At 46.0% G+C, this 20,663-nt stretch overlaps 2 protein-coding genes and 1 long non-coding RNA gene across 8 annotated transcripts in view; 1 reads left to right on the forward strand and 2 right to left on the reverse strand.

Annotated features, from left to right (window-relative positions):
- TM9SF4 (transmembrane 9 superfamily member 4) overlaps positions 1 to 9,060 on the reverse strand; it is a 53,522-nt gene extending 44,462 nt beyond the window's left edge. The window contains exon 1 of one of the 3 annotated variants that reach the window (XM_049650021.1): positions 8,952 to 9,060. In XM_049650021.1, the coding sequence (XP_049505978.1) occupies positions 8,952 to 8,966 (15 nt within the window). In that variant the 5' untranslated portion in view covers positions 8,967 to 9,060. Of the gene's footprint in view, positions 1 to 7,585; positions 8,176 to 8,951 lie in introns of those variants that run through there. The other 2 variants (XM_049650018.1, XM_049650020.1) reach the window with 2 other exon arrangements.
- On the forward strand, positions 8,221 to 13,850 carry LOC125936131 (uncharacterized). 4 transcript variants are annotated; one of them, XR_007461938.1, is made up of 3 exons: positions 8,221 to 8,306; positions 9,609 to 9,734; positions 13,812 to 13,850. It is a non-coding gene; the product is annotated as an uncharacterized LOC125936131 (long non-coding RNA). The 4 variants fall into 4 exon arrangements; XR_007461940.1 differs by lacking the exon at positions 8,221 to 8,306 and adding an exon at positions 9,059 to 9,144; XR_007461941.1 differs by lacking the exon at positions 8,221 to 8,306 and adding an exon at positions 9,294 to 9,378.
- HCK (HCK proto-oncogene, Src family tyrosine kinase) overlaps positions 10,941 to 20,663 on the reverse strand; it is a 43,818-nt gene continuing 34,095 nt past the window's right edge. The window contains exons 11-13 of the mRNA XM_049650026.1: positions 18,459 to 18,612; positions 17,486 to 17,617; positions 10,941 to 14,266 (exon numbers count right to left, since the gene is read on the reverse strand). Coding sequence (XP_049505983.1) covers positions 14,067 to 14,266; positions 17,486 to 17,617; positions 18,459 to 18,612 — 486 coding nt within the window. The 3' untranslated portion in view covers positions 10,941 to 14,066. The remainder of the gene's footprint in view (positions 14,267 to 17,485; positions 17,618 to 18,458; positions 18,613 to 20,663) is intronic.

The following is a 20,663-nucleotide window of genomic DNA, read 5'->3' on the forward strand; positions in this document are numbered from 1 at the left end:
GCACAGAGGGAACAAGTCTGGCAATAGAATGGCAGTTGTTGAAGCTGAGTGATGGGATATGGGGGCTCCTTACGCCGTGTCTTCTTCTTTTGTACATGTTGAACACTTGTTATAATAAAAAGTTTTCTTAGAGATTTTTATGTGTACAAAAATGTTCTAGAGGAACTTTTCTTTTTTCATCAAAGACTATGTACCCCTGAAGAATGGACTAGGAGGGTAGCTGTGTGACTTTTTCATTGATAACTTATTTACCCTGTTTTCCAGGTACATGGATCACCCATATTCAAAATAAATATTTACATTTTAAGAAGGGGAAGGAAATGGGTTGCCTCTGAAAACACCTGGGCAAATTCCTCTGAAGATGTACAGAAAACGGGGGCTAGAAGGCAAGGACGGTGCAGAGGGGATTCTGGCAACAGATGCAGGAGTAACCAGTGCTGGCTTCAGCAGCGCATGTACTAATTAGAACTGGAACGATAACGGCGATTAGCATGGCTCCTGCACAAAGATGTGTGAGTAACCAAACAAGATCAGTAATCCTTAATCTTGCGGAGAGTACTGCAGACCCCTCTGAAACTCTTCTAAGTCACTGGGATGAAAGGTACAGCATAGAGAAGCAGTCAATGATACTGGAACAGTGTGGTATGGTGACAGATGGCAAGCAGAGCATAACGACTAGAGTTAACAATCAATGTTGTGTGCCTGAAACGAATACAACACGTGTGTCAACTATATTTCAATTAAAAAAAGAAAAAGAAAGAAGGATCTAGAACCTGTTCCCAGAAAACACACTCCAAAACACAATCTGATATATGACTCCAGGCCTAGAAGTTCACCGGTCCCAGAGATAAAACCCTTGTACTTGTTACCATTCCGACTTTTTCTGACTCTTTGACTTCATTGTTGCTGCAGCCCAGACAACCTGATAGAGGATGTTTGATCCACAGTTCATTTCTGTAAGGAAATTAGGAAGTAGCAAAATACCTGCTTTTTAGGAAATTCCTTTGTACCTTCCTGTAACTTTTAATTATCGTCATAGCAACTTCCCTGTGTGGTTCACTATGAAAAGCCAATTAAGTAGTTAGCAAATGTCTGTTCAGAGCCAAGAAAGGAGTGGGAGGGAGTCCTAACATGTGAACCAGCCCATTCAACATTATTTTGCTTTACTCGGTTTCCAAGTCACGAGGCAGCAAAGGTAGCGCGTCAAGAAACAAGGCGATAGCAATCTAGAAGCCCTTCATGGTGTAATCTAACACGCCATCACTGGCAAAGATATGGGTGACCTGGAAAGTTATAAAGCTCAAGAGACCCAAGAATCAAGGTCTTGCCCTCCCTACCTATTTTATTCTTGGGGGGCTGGGCAGGCAGAAAAATCTCTCCCAAGAGCCCAATGAAGAACTGGTAGGACTAAAAAGTACCCCTTTCCTCCTAAAATTTGCTCCACCCAGTTTGAAAGGTGTGAACAATTAACTTCTTCCAAGGAAAATAGTTTCTTCCCCCTACGAACTAAAAATTAGGGGGCGCCTGGGTGGCTCAGTTAGGCGGCCGACTTCAGCTCAGGTCATGATCTCGCGGTCCGTGAGTTCGAGCCCCGCGTCGGGCTCTGTGCTGACAGCTCACAGCCTGGAGCCTGTTTCAGATTCTGTGTCTCCCTCTCTCTGACCCTCCCCCGTTCATGCTCTGTCTCTCTCTGTCTCAAAAATAAATAAACGTTAAAAAAAAAAAATTTAAAAATTAGTTCATTCACTCATACTTCTCTGTAGCCATAAGTTAACATTCTCACTTCTGGAGCCCCCTGCCTTGCAGTCTTCTTTCCCATAAATAGCATCACCCCAGTGATCGAGTCTGGCCTGTCTGAACAGCTTTTCTGGTTCTTATTCCACACCTCTCCTGCTGCAAAAGCAGCACCTTCCTGAACTGTAAGCTAGACTCTTTCATTTCCTTCTCAAAGATACAGTCACCATTTTAAGATCATGTAGTAACTGCTCCCCAGATTAAGAAAAAAATAAAGAAAAAGAAAACGGCTTTGGGGCACAATTTGCCAACAATGAACTGAAATCAATTACCCAATCAGTTAAAGCTCCCTAAGAATTCAACCACACATGCAAGATGGCTAATGACAGCTTAGGACCACTTACCAAGCAGCCCCCATGGAGCTAAAGAACTAACAGAGGAAAAAGAAAAAGGGAGGAGGGAGAACCAAATTAGCCACAGGAGGCTCTGAAAATGTAGCCTTTATTTCAGAGCTCATAGATACAGAGTTGCTGTTGAGCAGATACATAAAAGACTCAAAGCTGTTCTTTGGGAGTTGGGAAAACCCACAGCCAGCTGTGCAAGAGTCCAAGTGAAAATAATAACTACCCTCACCAAGCAACAGACAACCAGGCCTAAACCTTCAGGCCATAAAGTGCAGAAATAAAACACAAGAAATGCACTCACCTTCCCTCTCCCCTTTGGGCATTTATAAAAGAACGCTCAGTTAGTTGAACCAACAGGCTTAAATGGTTCCCCTCTGGAAGACTTCAAACCTTGGAACTGAAAAATTACAGAGAGCTCTTTTTGTGCTAGGCACTCTCATCTCATATTCTATTTAATCATTACATCAATCCTTTGAGGACAGTATCATTCTCGTTTTAAAAATCAGGAAACTGGGGGCACCGGGGTGGCTCAGTCGGTTAAGCATCCGACTTTGGCTCAGGTCATGATCTCACAGTTCGTGGGTTTGAGCCCCACACCGGGCTCAGCGCTGACAGCTCAGAGCCTGGAGCCTGCTTTGGATTCTGTGTTTCCCTCTCTCTCTACCCCTACCCCTGCTCGTGCTCGCTCGCTCTCTCTCTCTCAAAAATAAACGTTAAAAAAAAATTTTTTTTTTAAATCAGGAAACTGATTCAGTATGGGATGATATCAAGTTCTGAAGATGGATGGTGATGAGTGTTGCACAACAATGTGAATGTAATTGATGCCACTGAACTGTGTACTTTAAAAAAATTACAATGATAGGATCTCCTGAGCCCCTCATCCCCTCACATCCCCTCATCGGGTTCTCTGCTGTCAGTGCAAAGCCTGCTTCAGATCCTCTGTCCCCTTCTTTCTCTGCCCCTCTCCTGCTCGTTCTCTCTCAAAAAATAAACATTAAAAAAAATTTTTTAAAGTTACAATGATAAATGTGTACATACATGTGTATATATATGTATTTTTTTTAAACACACACACAAAGATTTTAAAAATGGCAATTGAAGTTTAAAAAACAGCTTGCCCAAAGTTATGAAATCAATCACAGTGTCAGATTCTAGCCCAGGTCCTTAGACCAAGGCTTAGTTTCTTCACCTGTAAAATGGACTTTTGTAAGGATTATATGGAATAGTGGATGGGCATATGGTTTATCAACTGAAATATCATGTGAGTAGAAATTTTTCTCTTAAAGTCAGGTCACATAGGTGGTTACTACAAACCTTTGATAGCTTTTGAATCAGAATGTCAGAGTAGGACACACCTTATAAAGAGACCAACTTATTCAGGGGTTGCAAATTTAAACACTTAGTGGGACCATGCACGTGACCTAAACGGTGAGGCTGCTCAAGAGTAACACAGGAGGGCACCGAGGATTGGTGAGCTGGGCCCCATATGGGGAACGCCCTTGACAGGGAATCTGGGCCCAAATTCTCAAGAGAAAATGAAAACCTAGAAGCTTTTAAATGTGAAATCTCCCAATTATGAAATGTTTTGGCAACCAACTCAAAAAATTTTAAGCCTGTGCCAGTCAAAACAAAACAAAACAAATTAAAAAAAAAACCCACCCCAAATCAAGTCCACATGAAGATGTGGCCCATGGACTGCGAAATTTATAGCATCTAACGTACCACGAGTAGAAAGTAAGGCCCGAAGATGTTAAGTGACTTGCCAGGGCACCCACACTCCCTTCTAAACCGGCTTAAGAATTCAGTTCCAACTTATGATTTGATTTTGTTTTTTAGTAGCACTAAGCATATCCTCTGAATACAAAACCTCAGGATTTCAAACCGTGGGAGGCCTGTCAGTTTAATGCTCAGGCATAGGTGAGAAATCATGTTAGGAAGGCAGAGAAGGAAGCAATGAGGAGGACGGAGATGGAACTGAGAAGTCCTGGGTGTCCCCAACAGTGCCCCATTTGGGAAACACTAGTGTCAGCAAATGGTTCAGGGATCAAAGCAGGTTGGGGGGTGGTAGGTGGCTATCATTCGTCCGTGGCCAGATGGCCCTGCTCATCCTGGGTCCTTCCCACCTTCCTGCCAGTGCCCAGAGATCAAAACTCAACCTTCTCCAGCATTCTGTGACCTGTTTTTTTAATGCCAAGATCAAAGGAGAACTTTTGTCCAAGTTGTAAAAAAGAAACCAAGAGGCAACTTAATGTTGTCTCAGTCTCCTCTGTACTTCCTGAGAGGATTAAGGTGCTCCTTTAAAGGGACTCCTCAGAGAAACACATCGGAACCAGGGCCTGGGGTCGGCACCTTAACTCCAAGGACACAGCGGCTCCTGTGGAATCCAATCCATACCAGGTAGGGCAACTGGAGAGATCAAAGAGGCAGCACACCCAGTAGACAGCAGCTGGGAAAGACTACAGACACTATGATCATGGGGGGAAAAAAACACTTAAATTTGAGTATTCTGAAGTACAGAATTTTCAACCTGAAATTTTGAAACCATTAAGTCCACACTTTAATCTCACGTATGACATTTGTGGAAACAAACCAAAAAAACGCCAAAGTGACTTGCCTCAGGCCACAGAGTGGATCCGTGTCAGTGCTGGGACTAAGCCCAGACTGCTGACTCGGGCTCCAGGGCTCTGTTCTCAATGAGCAGATACCAAGCCACACGCGAGGCCCGGACAAAACAGCAACTTTCCCACACATGGGACTGTTGGCAGAGTCCAGGCCTCCTGCAGTCCAGCCCTCTACCATCCAGATTTAGCCATTAAAAACAGTTCGTGTGCTTCTGACTGGAACTGCTGGGATGGGGGTAGTTGGCTACACTGCCTCCATCTGTCCAAATGAAGCTTGTGGTCATTTGGCCCATTCCCCTGTTTCTGGACTGGATCAAACCCAAATAACTTCAAAACACTGTGAACTGACCTAGCAATTCCACTCCTAGGTGTACACCCAAAAAACTGAAAATATGTGTTTGCACAAAAACATATATATGCACATAAATGTTCACTGCCACGTTCTTCACAACAGCCAAAAGTCCCAGCGTCCATCAACAGATGAAAGGATAAACAAAATGTGGTCTATCCACACAGTGGAACATTATTCAGCCACAAAAAGGAATCAGATACTGATACATGCTACAACATGGATGATCTTTGAAAACATTATACTATGTTAAAAAAAAAAAAGCGCCACATATTCTATGACTCCAGTTACAGGAATTGTCCAGAGTAGGCAAATCTTATACAGATAAAAAGCAGATTAGTGGTTGACAGGGACAGAGGAGTGGGAAGTGACTACAAAAGCATTTCTTTTTGGGGTGATGAAATGTTCTAGAAATCAATGGTAGTGAGGATTGCACAAGTTTGTGAATATATGGAAAACCACTAAACTGCCACTTCAAAAGGGTGAATTTAATGGTATATGAATTATATCCAATAAAGAAAGGAAAACGATAAAATCCAGATCGTATGAACCATGATACACGTGAGAGAAGTACAGTTTTATTCTCCAACTGGAGGTCTCCACACTCCTGAGGTGCCTACAAATGTACTCAGTGGACATTTTCCAAATGCTACCAAAATATTTCCCAAAACATATTTCATATGCTCAGTAATTCCAGCAAGAATGAGATATGGGCCTGCCTCTCACCCAAGACCCAGGTAGAACAACTCAGTATCTACTTTATAAAGTCCTCTAAATCCAGGGTACTAGGAAAGCAGGAAACTGACAGAACTTCCATTTACATCAGCCATCCACTGCTATGGTGGGAGAAGTCTTGCCCTGCAGCTTTAGGAAACACCCACTGTGCAAACACAGACCTGAGAGGTGGCAGCCCAACCCCTGAGGAAGAAGAGCCATTCACCAAGAAAAGGGAGGGAGGGAAAATTCCATAAAACGTCTCTAGCAACTTGCACCCATAACCCTAACTTTCAAAACAAAAGGACAAACCCAAAACCCAGCCTGTTCCCATGGTCAATGAATCCACTAGCTTGGTTCCTCTTTAGTTGTATGACTTACCACAGAAACCCATACACCCCCAGAGCACATCCACACACCTCCATCCCCACTGGTTGTGAAACATTAATTATACAAGGGTGTGGGGACTGTTCTGACTTCCATGTAATAAACGCTTGACACAGACCAAACTCAAGTCTATCTGTGACCCCACTCTGCCCTGTTATGCACGTCCCTCTGTAATACACTTGCTTCCACTCATTTTCACTATTGCGTCAAACATGAAGTTTCTCATGTGCACCCTTTAAACTGGCCTCTGTGAGTCACTGTATACATTACAACTTCAGCTTAAAATCAGTTACTCTATACACCATGAAAGCACAGGACGATACTCCCAAGTGATGTGACAAACACCAAATCACTGACCGTGCTTTTCACCGAACTTAGAATAAAATCCCAACTCCTTTTCATGGTTTCCCTGCAGGCTGAAAACAAGCCGGCTCCCCAAATGGAATGTTCTGGAGGGGTGGGAAAGGGAAGCACCCTAATAGAACAGTCTATTTCAAAATGCAGCCCACAGACTACAAACTGTAGACTACAATCCACTGCAATGATAGGCGTGCTTCTAGAAACACAGCTGCTCTTGCCTCTCCAGTTTCATTTTGCATCATTCTCTCCCACCCCCACCCCTCACCATGCTTCAGCCCCTCCAGCCTTCTGTGTTCCTCAAATATACCAAGCTCTTTCCCACGCTGGTCCTTTATGCTTGCCATTTTCTTTGCCTGGAACATTCTTTGCATTATGCTGGTTCCTTCTTGTCAGTCAGGTCTCAACTCACATCACCTCTGAAAAGACTTCTCTGACCATTTACTCCAAAGTGGTTGCACTTTACCTTGCTGTCTCCACAGCATTTATCACAATCTGACCTTATGTCATTCATCTACCTGTTCACTGGTTCACTGCCTGTCTCCTCTCCTCGGACTAGAAAAGCTCCGCAAGGGTGGGGGATCTTGACCCTCGAATTCACAACTACATCCCTAGTTCCTGCCACAGAGCAGGCACTCATATATTTATTAAGTCAATGTGTGCCAGAAATACGTATTGCTAACTTATTACCTCTTTAAAAACCTCTGAACAGGGCAGGAACTTCCCCAGTGCAATGTGATAAATGCCACTTTATTGAACTTTTCCCCTCGGGCAAAGGAGGGTGTGACTTTTTCTGTTACATTCTTACACCATTCTTGTTTTGAACACAGTCCAGAGAAAAATCAGTTTCAACACACCACTTGTGGTTTAAACTGAAGTCTGAAACCATAGAAATCAAGCAAGGCTATGAAATCTTTTACCTGACCTCTGAGGTTCTAAATAAGGAATCCCTCATTAAACAAAAAGGATGTTACCAATTGGTTAACAGGAGGGAAACTCATTGTCATCCATTAACATACCATTGTTTGGAGAAAACCAACACCAAAGAATTTACACAAGAATCTTGTCTGTCTGTCTTTCTTTCTTTTTTTTCTTTTTCTTTTTCTTTTTCTTTTTTTTTTTTTTTTGCTGAAGTTAAATGTCAGCTCCTTTTTTTCTGTCTTCCTTTGCATTTACTCTCAGGATGAAATTATCTGCTGAGGAAGCAACATACAGGAAGACCTAGAAAATCGCTCTGGATGAAGTGACTTCAATTCTGGTTCTGGTCTCTTGACAAGGAGAATGTGAGCTGAGCTTCTGGAAGGAAGGTCAGTCTTTCATAGATCTACTTCCCGGGTTCTGTACTAGGAGCCAATAATGTTCTGACCCACATTCCAGGCACAGCTCTTTTACCTGCACTCTTATCCACACACAGGCTTCATCCTAACAAGCTCCATTCTAATGAACCCTCCACCTAAAGAGCTGTGTGGCCCTGCAGGGGCACCCAAGAGGGAGGCAGCAGACAAGGCTGGTAAGGTGTTTTTCACAACGCAGTTCACAGTCACCTGCATCATAATCACTGGAGTGCTTCTAAAAGTGCAGATTCCTGGGCGTCACCTAGACCTACTGAATTACAACTTTGGGAGTGGGGCTCAGGAAACTACATTTTTAACATGCCTCCCCCACGCACACCCCGAGTCTTATGCACAGTGAAGTTTGAGAACCAATGGGATAAAAGCTCCCCAGAAGAGAGGCAGACAGGTGATTTAGAGACCAGACAAAGGTTTAGGGAAGGGTCTGGAGACAGAAGATGGGGGGGGGGGGGGGCGGGGGGCAGTGTAAGGGCATGCTCCGGGGTAGCGACAGTCAAGACCTGTGCGCGGTGGGAACAGTTGAAGGTGGAGGTGAGGACAGGGCTCCGGAAAGGATCTGAGACGGGGTTTGGGCTGGGAGGCTGGTCAGAGGTGAGGTCGCATCCGCGAACCGGTCAGGACAGAGGGGAGGCGGAAGGCGGAGGGACCAAAGTCTGGACGTGAGGAGGAGGAGCAAGAGTGGAAATAATAGGGGGCTCTTAAGAGGGGTCGGAGCTGGGAAGTGAAAATTAGAAAAAAAGGGGGTCACAGGAGGTGGAGACCAAAGCAGGAATAGGAACCCGGCCGAGACGGTAACCGAGACCTTCCCTCCTACCGAGTGCCTCCCCCAAAACTCTGGGCCCTGACAAGCCTGAGTGTGGGGCCAGGGTCGGGGAGAGGGAGTTTGGGAGAGACAAGCCCAGTCAGGGACGTCCCTCAGGACTGAGCTAGGGGTCCCGGAGGTGGCTCGGGCCAGGCATGGGGCGCTGGAAGGTCCTGGGAGCCCCCGGAGGACCCCGCTCCAGCTCTGGCTCCCGGAGTCTCCTTCACTCACCATCGCCGCCGCCATCTTGGATCCACGTGTCGCCGTAATGACGTCAGCGGAAGTGGTGTTTCCCTGGTTACGGAGTTTAACTCCGTGGGGTGCTGCCTGGCTTCAATCTCTCCCGTAGTCGTGTTCAGCAGAGGGGCGAGAAGACTTAACTCCTGATCGGCAGCCTGGTCTGGGCAGGGAGGTCGCTGATTAGGTGACGAAAGGATGGTGTAACTATGGGGGCCATATTAACTCCTGGCAGAGACTGCGCCTCCTCTTCTTCCCCACTGTATTGTGGGTAATGGGGGTGTGCGTAAACGCGCTTGTTCTCTGGACGCCATCTTTACTATTGGCAGGAAGACCCGTTGCCAGGGTTACCTGAGGCCCTGATTTAATGAGTGGGATGGGTACCAGGGCTCCAATAGCAGTCCAACTACGAGAATAATTTGTAATTAAGGATATGATTATTTGCTTGACTATTTTATATCCTCTCTAATAGATTGTGATTCCTATGAGGGTTGGATCCGCTTTTATTTAACCTTGTACTACCTTATTCTCATTGGCAAAATAGGTAGGGATTATAATAATAGGCTTATGATGAGGATCTAATGATATAATGTTATATGGTAGGTATTCAATAAACAATTGTCTTTTTACATTTATTTTATAATCCTTCAGGTAGATGGTAGGTGCCCAATACAATACACTACTTATTAAATGATGAAAAGCAGCATATTTCATGGAGGAAGACATCTTTGAATATGGACTTCACCATGGCTTGGTTAGCTAAGAGTGTGACTGGAGGTAAGTTACTCAATCTTGCTAAGCCTCAATTTCCAATATCTGGAAAGGGGACTCAAAAGAGTCATGGTGTTAACATTGGGAAAGATCTGCAAGTTCATTTATTCCATGTATTGCTGTAAAGTGGATACAGTACCAGTGTTACCAGAGACTTTTTCAAAAAGTTGTTTAAAAAAAAGAACCATGAGATCATGGACCTGAGCCAAAATCAAGAGTCCAATGCTCAACTGATCGAGCCACCCAAGTACCCCCTTAGAATGGGGCATCTTATCTACGCTCTCCTTTGCCACCTTGCAGGGGAGGAGTGCATGAAGTCTTCCCAAAGCATTGGTGGCAAAAAATTTATTTCCATGTGTTTTTTTTCTTTCGCTTTTTTATTTAACAGACTTTTTAAAGAATGTTTATTTTGAGAGAGAGAGAGAGCGAGAGAGAGAAAGGGAGGGAGGGGGAGAAGCAGAGAAAGAGGGAGAAAGAGAATCCCAAGCAGGCTCTGTGCTGTCAGCATAGAGCCCCCAGTTCGGGGTTTGATCTCACAAACCATGAAAAATCGTGACCTGAGCTGAAATCAATAGTTGGACACTTAACCCACTGAGTCACCCAGGCACCCCAGCAGACTTTATTTTTTAACGTTTATTTACTTATTATTTATTTATTTATTTATTTAGAGAAAACATGAAAGGGAGAGGATCAGAGAGAGAGAGAGGGAAAGAGAGAATTCCCAAGCAGGCTCTGTGCTGTCACTGTGGAGCCTGACATGGGGCTCGAACCCATGAACTGTGAGATCATGATCTGAGCCGAAATCAAGAGTCGGACTCTTAACCGACTGAGCCACCCAGGTGCTCCCAGACTTTATTTTTTAGAGCAGTTGTAAGTTTACAGAAAAATGAGTAGAAAACACAAAATTCTCATATACTCCCTCACCTGGTCTCCAGTTTCCTCTATGATTAACATGTTGCCTTAGTATGCTACATGTTACAATTGATGAGCCTATTATTATTTTTATTTTCATTAACTTAATTCTGTAATTTGCATTATAATACACTCTTTGTGCTATGCATTGAGTTTTAACAGATAATGATATGTATCCACCATTAAAAGTATCATACAGAATGGTTTCACTACCCTAAAAATCCCCTATGTTCCTCTTTATTCATCCCTCCTTCTCTGCCAAACCCCCGGCAACCACTGATCTTTTTATTATCTCTGAAGTTTTGCATTTTCCAGAATGACACAGTTGGACTGCATGGTGTGTAGCCTTTTCAGGTTGGCTTCTTTCACTTGGCTCTGTGCGTGTAGGGTTCTTCCGTGTCTTGATGGCTCGTTCCTTTGGATCACCGAACAATATTCCAATATATGGATATACCACAGTTTGTTCATCTCTTCACCTGTAGAAAGGCATCTTAGTCACTTCCAAATTTTGACAATTGTAAATAAAGCTACTGCAAACATTAGCGTGTAGCTTCCTACATGGACAAAAGTTTTCAACATGCTTGAGTAAATGTCAAGGGATGCAATTACTGGATTGTATGGCAAGAACATGTGTGGTTTTGTAAGAGGCGACCAAATTTTTTCCAAAGTGACTGCACCATCTTGCGTCCCCACCAGCAATGAATGAGAGTTCTTGCTGCTCCAAGTTCTTGCCAGCCTTTGGTATTGTCAGTGGTTGGATTTGGGCCATTCTAAGTAACGTGTGGTGATATCTCATTGTTTCAATTTGTACTTCTCTGACATATGATGTTGAACACCTTCTCGTCTTCTCAGGTGAACATCTTCTCAGGTGGCTTGTTTGCCACCTGCATATCTGTTATTTCTTTTTTAATGTTCATTTATTTTATTTTTGAGAGAGAGCGAGAGCACAAGCCAGGGAGGGGCAGAGAGAGAGAGGGAGACCCAGAATCTAAAACAGGCTGCAGGCTCTGAGCTGTCAGCACGGAGCTGGATGCGGGACTCGAACTCACAAACTGTGAGATCATGACTTGAGCTGAAGTCGGACACTTAACAGACTGAGCATATCTTCTTTTGTGAGGTGTCTGTTCAGGTCTTTGACCGTTTCTTAATTGGGTTGTTTGTTTTCTTATTGTTGGCCTTTAAGGATGCTTTGTATATTTTGGATACCGGTCTTTTATCAGACATGTGTTTTGCAAATATTTTCTCCCAGATTGGAGCTTGTCTTTTCATTTTCTTTTTTTTTTTTAATTTTTCTTTTAACGTTTTATTTATTTTTGAGACAGAGAGAGACAGAGCATGAACGGGGAGGGGCAGAGAGAGAGGGAGACACAGAATCGGAAGCAGGCTCCAGGCTCTGAGCCATCAGCCCAGAGCCCGACGCGGGGCTCGAACTCACGGACCACGAGATCATGACCTGAGCTGAAGTCGGATGCTTAACCGACTGAGCCACCGAGGCGCCCCGTCTTTTCATTTTCTTAACAGTGTCTTTCTCAGAGCAGAGTTTTTAAATTTAATGGAGTCCAGTGTATCAATATTTTCTTTCATGGGCTGTGCTTTGGTGTTGTATATGTCCCCATATTTTAATCTGTTTTTCCTGTGACCAGATGGATAAATCACAGTATAGGGCAGTTAAACTGAAGGAGCAGGAGGGTAGGAATTGACCCCTGGTCTTGTCCATGTAGCAATAGGCTCCCTCCTATGGATCTCTGAACAGCAATCCAATGCACCACAAATCATGAATGCAAATTCCTACTGCAGGAGATGAGCTCCGCTTTCGAATACCCAAAAACATATCCCAAACAAGAAAGCAGGAGAGAAATTCAGTTACCGACTAGGTAAGTTGAAACACTGCTAGATGTGCTTTCCACTGCTTATACCCAGTTCCTCTGTGCTACTCAGGGGTACAGAAGCAATTCAGGATAGGGCTCCAGGGGACCCTGGCAGGTGCTGTGAAGTAAATCTTTCAGGGGATGCAATGATATAGAAAGGTGTCATTGGCTCCCCATCTCGCTGTCCACCTCTTCCCGTTGTTCCCCTTCCAACGAAAGCTAATGTCAGGCACTTTCAACTGAGACAACATGCAGGAAGGGCCCATTGATCCTTGTCCTCTCTACTTCCTTCCCACATCTCCCTCCCCTCTACTGAGAACTTCCCACACAGGGAACCAGATAGCTCTCAGCAACTACATCTCCAGACTCTGGTATTCCTACGATGGTGGATACTATCTTAACAACCACGATGGCTGCTTGGCCATGGGAAATGCCCCGGCTTCGGACAGCCCTGCAGCCCTAGGGGAGACCCAGACTAACCAGCTCAAGTATCACTGTGGCTTGGCAGGAAAGTCCGGGCTCCAGTCATGAAAAATCATTCCTATCATCTTGGCAAACTCAGCTCTTTGGAGACACAACCCATCCAGCATCCCAGTGCCAATGTGATTAGCAGAATAATGCCCCTCCTCCCTGCCCAAGATGTCCCTGTCTTAATCCCTGGATCCTGTGAAGATGTTGCCTTACATGGCAAAAGGGGCTTTGCTTTGCAGATGTGATTAAGGATCTTGAAAGGGAAAAGTTAGTCTGGATTCTCCAGGTGGGCCCAATGTACTAACAGGTATCCCTACATGTGAAAGAGGGAGGCAGGAGCCGGTCAGGGAAGGAGATGTGACGACAAGCAGTTTGGAGTGACGAGTGGAAGAAAAGCACGAGTCAGGGAATGTGTCAGCTTCTAGAAGTCAGAAAAGACGAGGAAATGAATTCTCCCCTAGAGGCTCCAAAAGGCACGTAGCCCTGCCAAACCCATTTCAGACTCTGACCTCTGGAGCTGTGAGATAATGAATTTGTGTTTTAAGCCACCAAGTTTGTGGTCATTTGTTGCAGAAGCCGTAGGAAACTAACATAGCCAGCGACTACTTGGGGGGCCAGTTAGAAAAGCCGGAGCATCGGACCCCATTTCTCTTCAGACTGCTGGTCTTTGGAAGGGTCCCTGCCCCTTTCTGTCTTGTCATCTAGCAAAAAGGCAAATAGATATTCAGGAACTGGCAGAACAAGACAAGCTGTCAGGAAAGCCTTTAGCATTTGTATCGTTTATTTAAATATTTATTTCATGATTTTTAAAAGTTTCCCGTCCAAACCACAGCTGTAACCGGAATCCAGCTGTCCCAGGCACTAGAAGAAATATCAACTTGGGGTCTCCTGAGGATGGCAGACTGGAGATTGCTAGAGTCAAAAAGAGATTGTCCAGTTCAGCCCACCCACCTGACAGGTGAGGCGCTGTGGCTGGGACAAGGGTGGGTGTCCGGGAGTGGGAAGGACAAGCAGGCACCAGGCAGATGGCGCTGGAACCACCTCTTGGGCGTCAGCTGGGTACTCGGCCCTGCCCGGGCTCCACCCATCATGGCTGTTGGTACTGGCTCTCCGTGGCTGTGTAGAAGTCATCCAGCACGCTCTGGATATATTCGAAGGTGGGCCGCTCCTCAGGGCGGTTCTTCCAGCAGCGTGTCATCATGTTGTAGAGTCCCTCGGGGCAGTTCTCGGGTCGAGGCATCCGGTATCCATGCTCCAGTGCCCGGATCACCTCAGGGTTTGACATCCCTGAGAAGGGGCCATGGAGTGAAAAAGGGAGGGACTGGGACAGGGAATCCTGGGGTGGCAGACACTGTTGCGTCCCCAGGAGCCATCACTTCTTACCTCTCCTGGGAGCTGAGCCCCTCCCACTGGGAAAGCCAGGTACCCCTTCCCCAGCCTCCCCTGCAGGCAGGGCAGGGACGTGGCACCCAGTTTTGGCCAATGGGAGCTGAGGGGCATTCTCCCAGGAGACTGAAGGAAAGGTGTTCCTCCCTGATGAGAGAAGAGGCCTTGGAAGATACACCCCTCCGCTTTCCTTCAACACAGACACATGATCCTGCCAGGCTCCTCATCCTGGGGACTAAGAACTCGCCTACTGTTTCCACACTCTTAGTTATTTTGTTACTTCCAGCCTAATGCATCCTAATGGATTTAGGTCCCATAACCGATTGCCTGGTTTTTACTGGTGTACTCTCAAGAAAAAAACAGGCAGCCTGTCTCTATGTCACTCTGTGAGTGGGACCATTTCCTTGTTCAACTGATGTTTATGTGGGGTATCCTTAAATTTTTTTTTTTAATGTTTTATTTATTTTTGACAGAGACAGGGCATGAGAGGGGGAGGGGCAGAGAGAGAGGGAGACACAGAATCCGAAGCAGACTCTAGGCTCTGAGCTGTCAGCACAGAGCCTGATGCGAGGCTCAAACTCATAGACCGCGAGATCGTGACCTGAGCCAAAGTCGGACGCTCAACCGACTGAGCCACCCAGGCGCCCCAATGTGGGGTATCCCTAAGAACAATCTTCCACATGTCTATGATCCCCGATTTTATATTACCAGTCTGGAGCACCAAACTCATACATCCAAGTGCTTCTTTGAACATCTTTACTTGGATATTACAAGTCACGTCAAATTTAACAGGGCTAAACCAGAACTCTTGAAGTTCTATCCCTAGACCATCCACCAACATCTACCCAGCTGCTCCACAAAAACCAAGAGGGTCGACCTTGGTTCTCCTCCCTCTCTCTCTCTGTCTCACCTTCCACATCAGCAAGTCACATTTTTCCTTCTTCTGAAATGTAGTATCAACCCATCAACTTGCGTCTGTCTCTACCACCTCTCCCTGTCCCCACTGCTGTGGCTGTTACCTTCTCCCCAGCCCCCAACCCACTCTCCATGCTGAACCAAAGCATCACTTAAAGATGGAAATCAGATGATGCTACTTCCCTGCTCCAGACTCTCCAATGGCTCCCGTACACTTAGACTAACATCCACAATCCACACCCTTCGCCATGACCATGGGCCCTACCTGATCTGGTCCCTGCCAACCTCATTGTTCACCATCTGCTCTCATTCCTTGTCTCCAGCTACCAGGCTTCCTTGCTTTTCTTCAGGCACACCTCTGGGCCTAAGAGCTAGCAAAGCAATGCCTTCTCCCTGGAATCTTTTCTCTAGATCCTCACTGAGCTGTCTTTCAAGTCACATATGACCTGCTCTGACAGGTGCTGGGGAGCCCCACGTCACCCTCTCTCACAGGTGCCCCATGTCACTCCCTCACACACGTCCTGCTTCATATTCTCCTCAGCAGTGATCTCCAGCTGAGATGGAGAGCCTAGGATGACACGCTAGCCTGGATGTGCTCCATGGCTAGGATGTGCTCCTTACGAGCAGAGACCTCATCTCTCACTGTATCCTCAGTGCCCAACACATAGTAGGTATTTGATCAATAGTGATGAATGAACCAAGTATCTACATCTTTTATTTCTAATCTTTTCAAAAATGTCTTTTTAATTTATTTTCGAGAGAGTGCAAACGGGGGAGGGGCAGAGAGAGAGGGCCAGAGGATCTGAAGCGGGCTCTGTGCTGACAGCAACAAGCCTGATGTGGAGTTTGAACTCACGAACCGTGAGATCATGACCTGAGCCGAAGTCAGAAGCTCAACCAACTGAGCCACCCAGGTGCCCCCTTTAAATTTTTTTTAAAGACATTTAATTTTTTTTTAATTTTAAAATTAAATTTTTTTTTTAAGAATCCCAAGCAGACTGCGCTCTCAGCACAGAGCCCAGTGCGGGGCTCTAACTCACACACCGCGGACCATGACCTAAACCAAAATCAAGAGTTGGATGCTTAACTGACTGAGTCACCCAGCTGCCCCTATTTCTCATCTTCATAACCACTTCTGCAAGGTTGATGTCATTGCCTATATTTTTAAAAAGTGAGAACACTGGGGTAGAAGAAGCGAAGTGAATTTCTCAAAGTGTAATCGAGGATGGGGCAAGAACATAAACTCAGGGACCCTTTATATCTACCTTTCCCCTTCTCCCCAGTGTTCTGGCTACAGATCCATAAGGACACACCCTGACCAAAAAGGAACAGAAAATGAGATTATTTACTGAGTCTTGGGCAATCTACATGTTGGGTATACCTGTACCTACGTGGTCTGTTCAGCATAGGGTGCTGCCCATAGACATTGGGGATACAGTCATCCATTCAACAAATAGTTATTAAGTATCGACTGTGTGCCAAGCACAGAGGTGAGCAGTGCAGATATATTAATGAGGAATATAGACATGTTTTCTGGCTTCATAGAGCTCAGTGTCTGGTGGGGAAAATTAAAAAAAAATTTTAATATTTATTTTTGAGAGAGAGACAGAGCATGAGCGGGGGAGGGACAGAGGGAGGGATACACAGAATCTGAAACAGGCTCCAGGCTCTGAGCTGTCAGCACAGAGCCTGACACCGGTCTTGAACCCACGAACTGTGAGATCATGATGCTCAAAAATAAACATTAAAAAAAAAGTGGATGTGTATTTTTTTAAGTGTATTTATTTTGAGAGAGAGAGAGTGAGCATGAGCAGGAGAGGGGCAAAGAGAGAGAATCCCAAGCAGGCTCTGCACTGCAGGGCTCGAACTCAAGAACCGTGGATCATAACCTGAGCCAAAACCAAGAGTCAGTTGTTTAACCAACTGAGCCACTCAGGTGCCCCTGGGTGTGTATTTTGGAGTCAAATGGCCAGAATCTTGTGACTGCTTGGATGTAGCAAGGCGTGAGAGAAAAGGAAGGACCAAGGAAGCTCCCAGATTTTCAGCCTAAGAAATTGGGTGATGGTGGTACATTGAACTGAGATGGGGCAGGTGAGGGGAGGTTGGGGGCAAGGATCAAGATCTCTGCCTGAATGGACACACCGACAAGTGAAGGGACCCAGGCTGGGCCATGGAAGCAGTCGCAGCTGATGCCCCCTTCCCTACCTGGGTAAGGGATCCGGCCATAGGTGACGATCTCCATCAACAGAATACCAAAGGACCAGACGTCTGATTTGATGGTAAAAGAGCCAAAGTTGATGGCCTCAGGAGCCGTCCACTTGATGGGGAACTTGGCCCCTGTGGGGTTGGACAGAGCAGAGTCAGCGAGAGTCTGGGAGCAGTCAGGGCTGGGTGTGTGCTAGGGAACAGGACAGGGGCACACCCTTCAGTCCCGCCTCCGCGGAAGCAAGGGGTATCTATCCTCAGGACAGATATCTAGAGTGGAGAGGAACAGGCACAGGGGTGTGGGGTGTGGCGGGGGAGCTGACACTCTGGGACCCCTCGTTGATTCAGCTGATACTCCAGTGAACCACAGCCCCTGAAGAGTAGGGTCCTCAAGGCCTCGTATAAATGGAATCATACAATGTGCCATCCTGGTGTCTGGCTTCTTTCACTTAACATGTTTTGAAAGTGTATCCACGGTTAGCATGTATCAGTACTTCGTTCCTTTTTTGTGGCTGAACAATATTCTGTTGTTGCTTCCACTTTCTGGCTGTTGTGAATAATGTTGCTATTCATACCCGAGTTTGCCTGTTTCTGAATTTTATATAAATGGAGCCATCCTGCAACGACTTTTGCATGTAGCACTGGTTTGGAATTTTCCATTGCTGCATAACATTATATTACATGAATGTACCACAACTTATATATCCATTCTACTACTTATGGACATTTGGATTTTTCCCAGTTTTCATCTATTACCCACAAAGTTGCCCTCCCCTTAAATCCAACATGCACTTGGCTAGCGCAACCTAAAATTGATCAGAGCCACTGGGTGAGACTACAGGCCTGGAGACTCTATCCAGAAGGACTCCATCAAGCTTTATGACGAGCTGGTGCCAGGACAGACACATGTCTCAACTCTCAGCACTCACAGCCCACCCAAGTGGCCCCACGGTCCCTGGGCGGCGCTCCCTACCTTCCCGGGCCGTGTATTCATTGTCCTCAATGACACGCGCCAGGCCAAAGTCGGCAATCTTGCACACCAGGGACGCAGAGACCAGGATGTTGGCGGCTCGGAGATCTCGGTGAATGTAGTTCCTCTTCTCGATGAAGGCCATGCCTTCTGCAATCTCCACCCAAAACAGACAACTTCATCCTCACAAGTGGCCCAGCCCAAGGTGGGTCCCACCCCAAAACACAAGAGGAGCGTCCAAGTTTGAGAAAACGGGGAAGTGTGTGCACGCAGCTCCCCCTTTCTTATGGAAGGGTCCTGAGCTCAGGTTGGCATCTCTCTACCTTCATGTCCAGGCTGGGGGGAATCTCAGGGCCTGGTTCTCTTTGGGGGTTTTTCTCTAGGGTTCCCAAACTCCCAGAGACTACTTAGAGGAGAAAGCAATGGCATTATTTTCCCAGGAGCCTCCCCCGCCCACACACACACCAGGATACTGTGAGGTACTTTCATCCCCAGCCCTCTTTCTGGGGACAACCTAGGCTAATGTCATATTCTGCTGTATATCTCTTGTACCTTCTTCATTCTCAAGCTTGGGTGGGGAAAATTCATTTATTCATTCAAGAAAAATCTACTGAGTGTCTCCCTGGTGCCAGACCTATTACTTGAGCAGGTGCTGAGGCAGGCAATGCCCCTGCAGGTGGCGGTAAGTGCCATAAAGGATAAAGCAGAGTAGCAGGACATGAAGTGTAGAGGGCTGTTTTGGATTGGGTGGTCAGGGAAGGCTGCTTTGAGGAGGTGAAGTTTTGGCAAAGATCCAAGTGGTGGTACTAAGTGTGTCAAATAAGAGTATTCCTGGCAGCAAGAACATCATATGCAAAGGCCCAGAGGTAGGAATGAGTTTGGGTGTTCATGGAACAGGGGGCTGAGCAGAAGTTGCCACATGGAGTTGAAGTTGAAAGGGAGGCGGCTGATTGTGAAGAACCTTCTAGGTTTGAAGAGGGGTTGGACTGTATTCTGAGTGCAATGGGAGGATGGTAGAAGGACTGGAGCAGGAGTATGACATGGCCTGATACATATTTTAATGCCATTATGGCTGCTGAATGAATAATAGATATATGGAAGATTCTTTTTTTTTTAAGTTAAAAAAATCTTTTTTAAGTAATCTCTACATGGGTCTTGAACTCATGACACCGAGATCGAGAGTTGCATGCGTTTCCAACTGAGCCAGCCAGGTGCCCCTGTATGGAGGATTCTTATTCACAGTGAATGGGTCCCTGGAAGCCTCTGACAGAAAGATGTGGGATTTTTTTCCTCAGAGACATTTTCCACTTACAAGGGTTTGTGCGTTTAACTCTCATAAAGAGGTTTATAATGAGCTCCCAGACACCCAGAAAACAGTACTTACAGTTTACAAATTGGGCTTTGAGCTCCTTGGGCCAGGTCTCATTATAATACGTTTATATGTTTTATAGAGGGGGGACACTTTCCAGATCATACAACCAGGAAAATTTTGAATGCCGGATTCAAACCAGTCTGTGGATTTCCAATACCTGTGCCCCACGTTGCCTCCAATTACTGCAGAACTGGAGGACTGTTTTGGAGGATTGCAGCTGGGTGCAATCTGGTGAGATTTTGGGGGTGGGACAGGGGAGCTGGCAAGACAGACCAAACCAAAACAGGCCTACTCAAGGTCAGAGGCAAGTGGGGGGCACACTTTTGGGGAGTGGCCAGCAGGGGGCACCCACGGCTACTGGAACTGAGGTGTGAGGCTTCAAGCTTTCCAGCCAAAACTTGAGACTGTGCTTTTGTTGGGAATCGCAGGCTAGGGGGGAGCTGAGACAAGGTCTTGCCGGGGCGGGGGGAGGGGGACATTTATCAGGAGTCCTTAGACGACAGAAGAGTTAACAAGGGTTATTATGTTAATGGAAAACATTGTCGTTTATTCATTTATCGGAAGATGATACTTGAGCTGAGATCGCATTTACTCTGTGCTCTGGGCGGAGGCACGATTGCTATCAGCCATATTTCCCAGGCAAGAAAGGTTAATCCTAGAGAAATAAGTAACTGGTCCAAGTGGAGACCAGGATTGGAACCCCAAAAGCCCAGCTCAGCATCTGTGCACTAATCCATTACTCTACCTGGATTTGTGGCCTTAGATTTGAAAGAACAGGCACTCATGCTACCAGTTACCATTTTTTTAGTGCCCACAGGCAGACATGCACGTTATTG

The sequence above is a fragment of the Panthera uncia genome (assembly GCF_023721935.1).
Source record: "Panthera uncia isolate 11264 chromosome A3 unlocalized genomic scaffold, Puncia_PCG_1.0 HiC_scaffold_11, whole genome shotgun sequence".
In the NCBI taxonomy this organism is placed as follows: domain Eukaryota; kingdom Metazoa; phylum Chordata; class Mammalia; order Carnivora; family Felidae; genus Panthera; species Panthera uncia.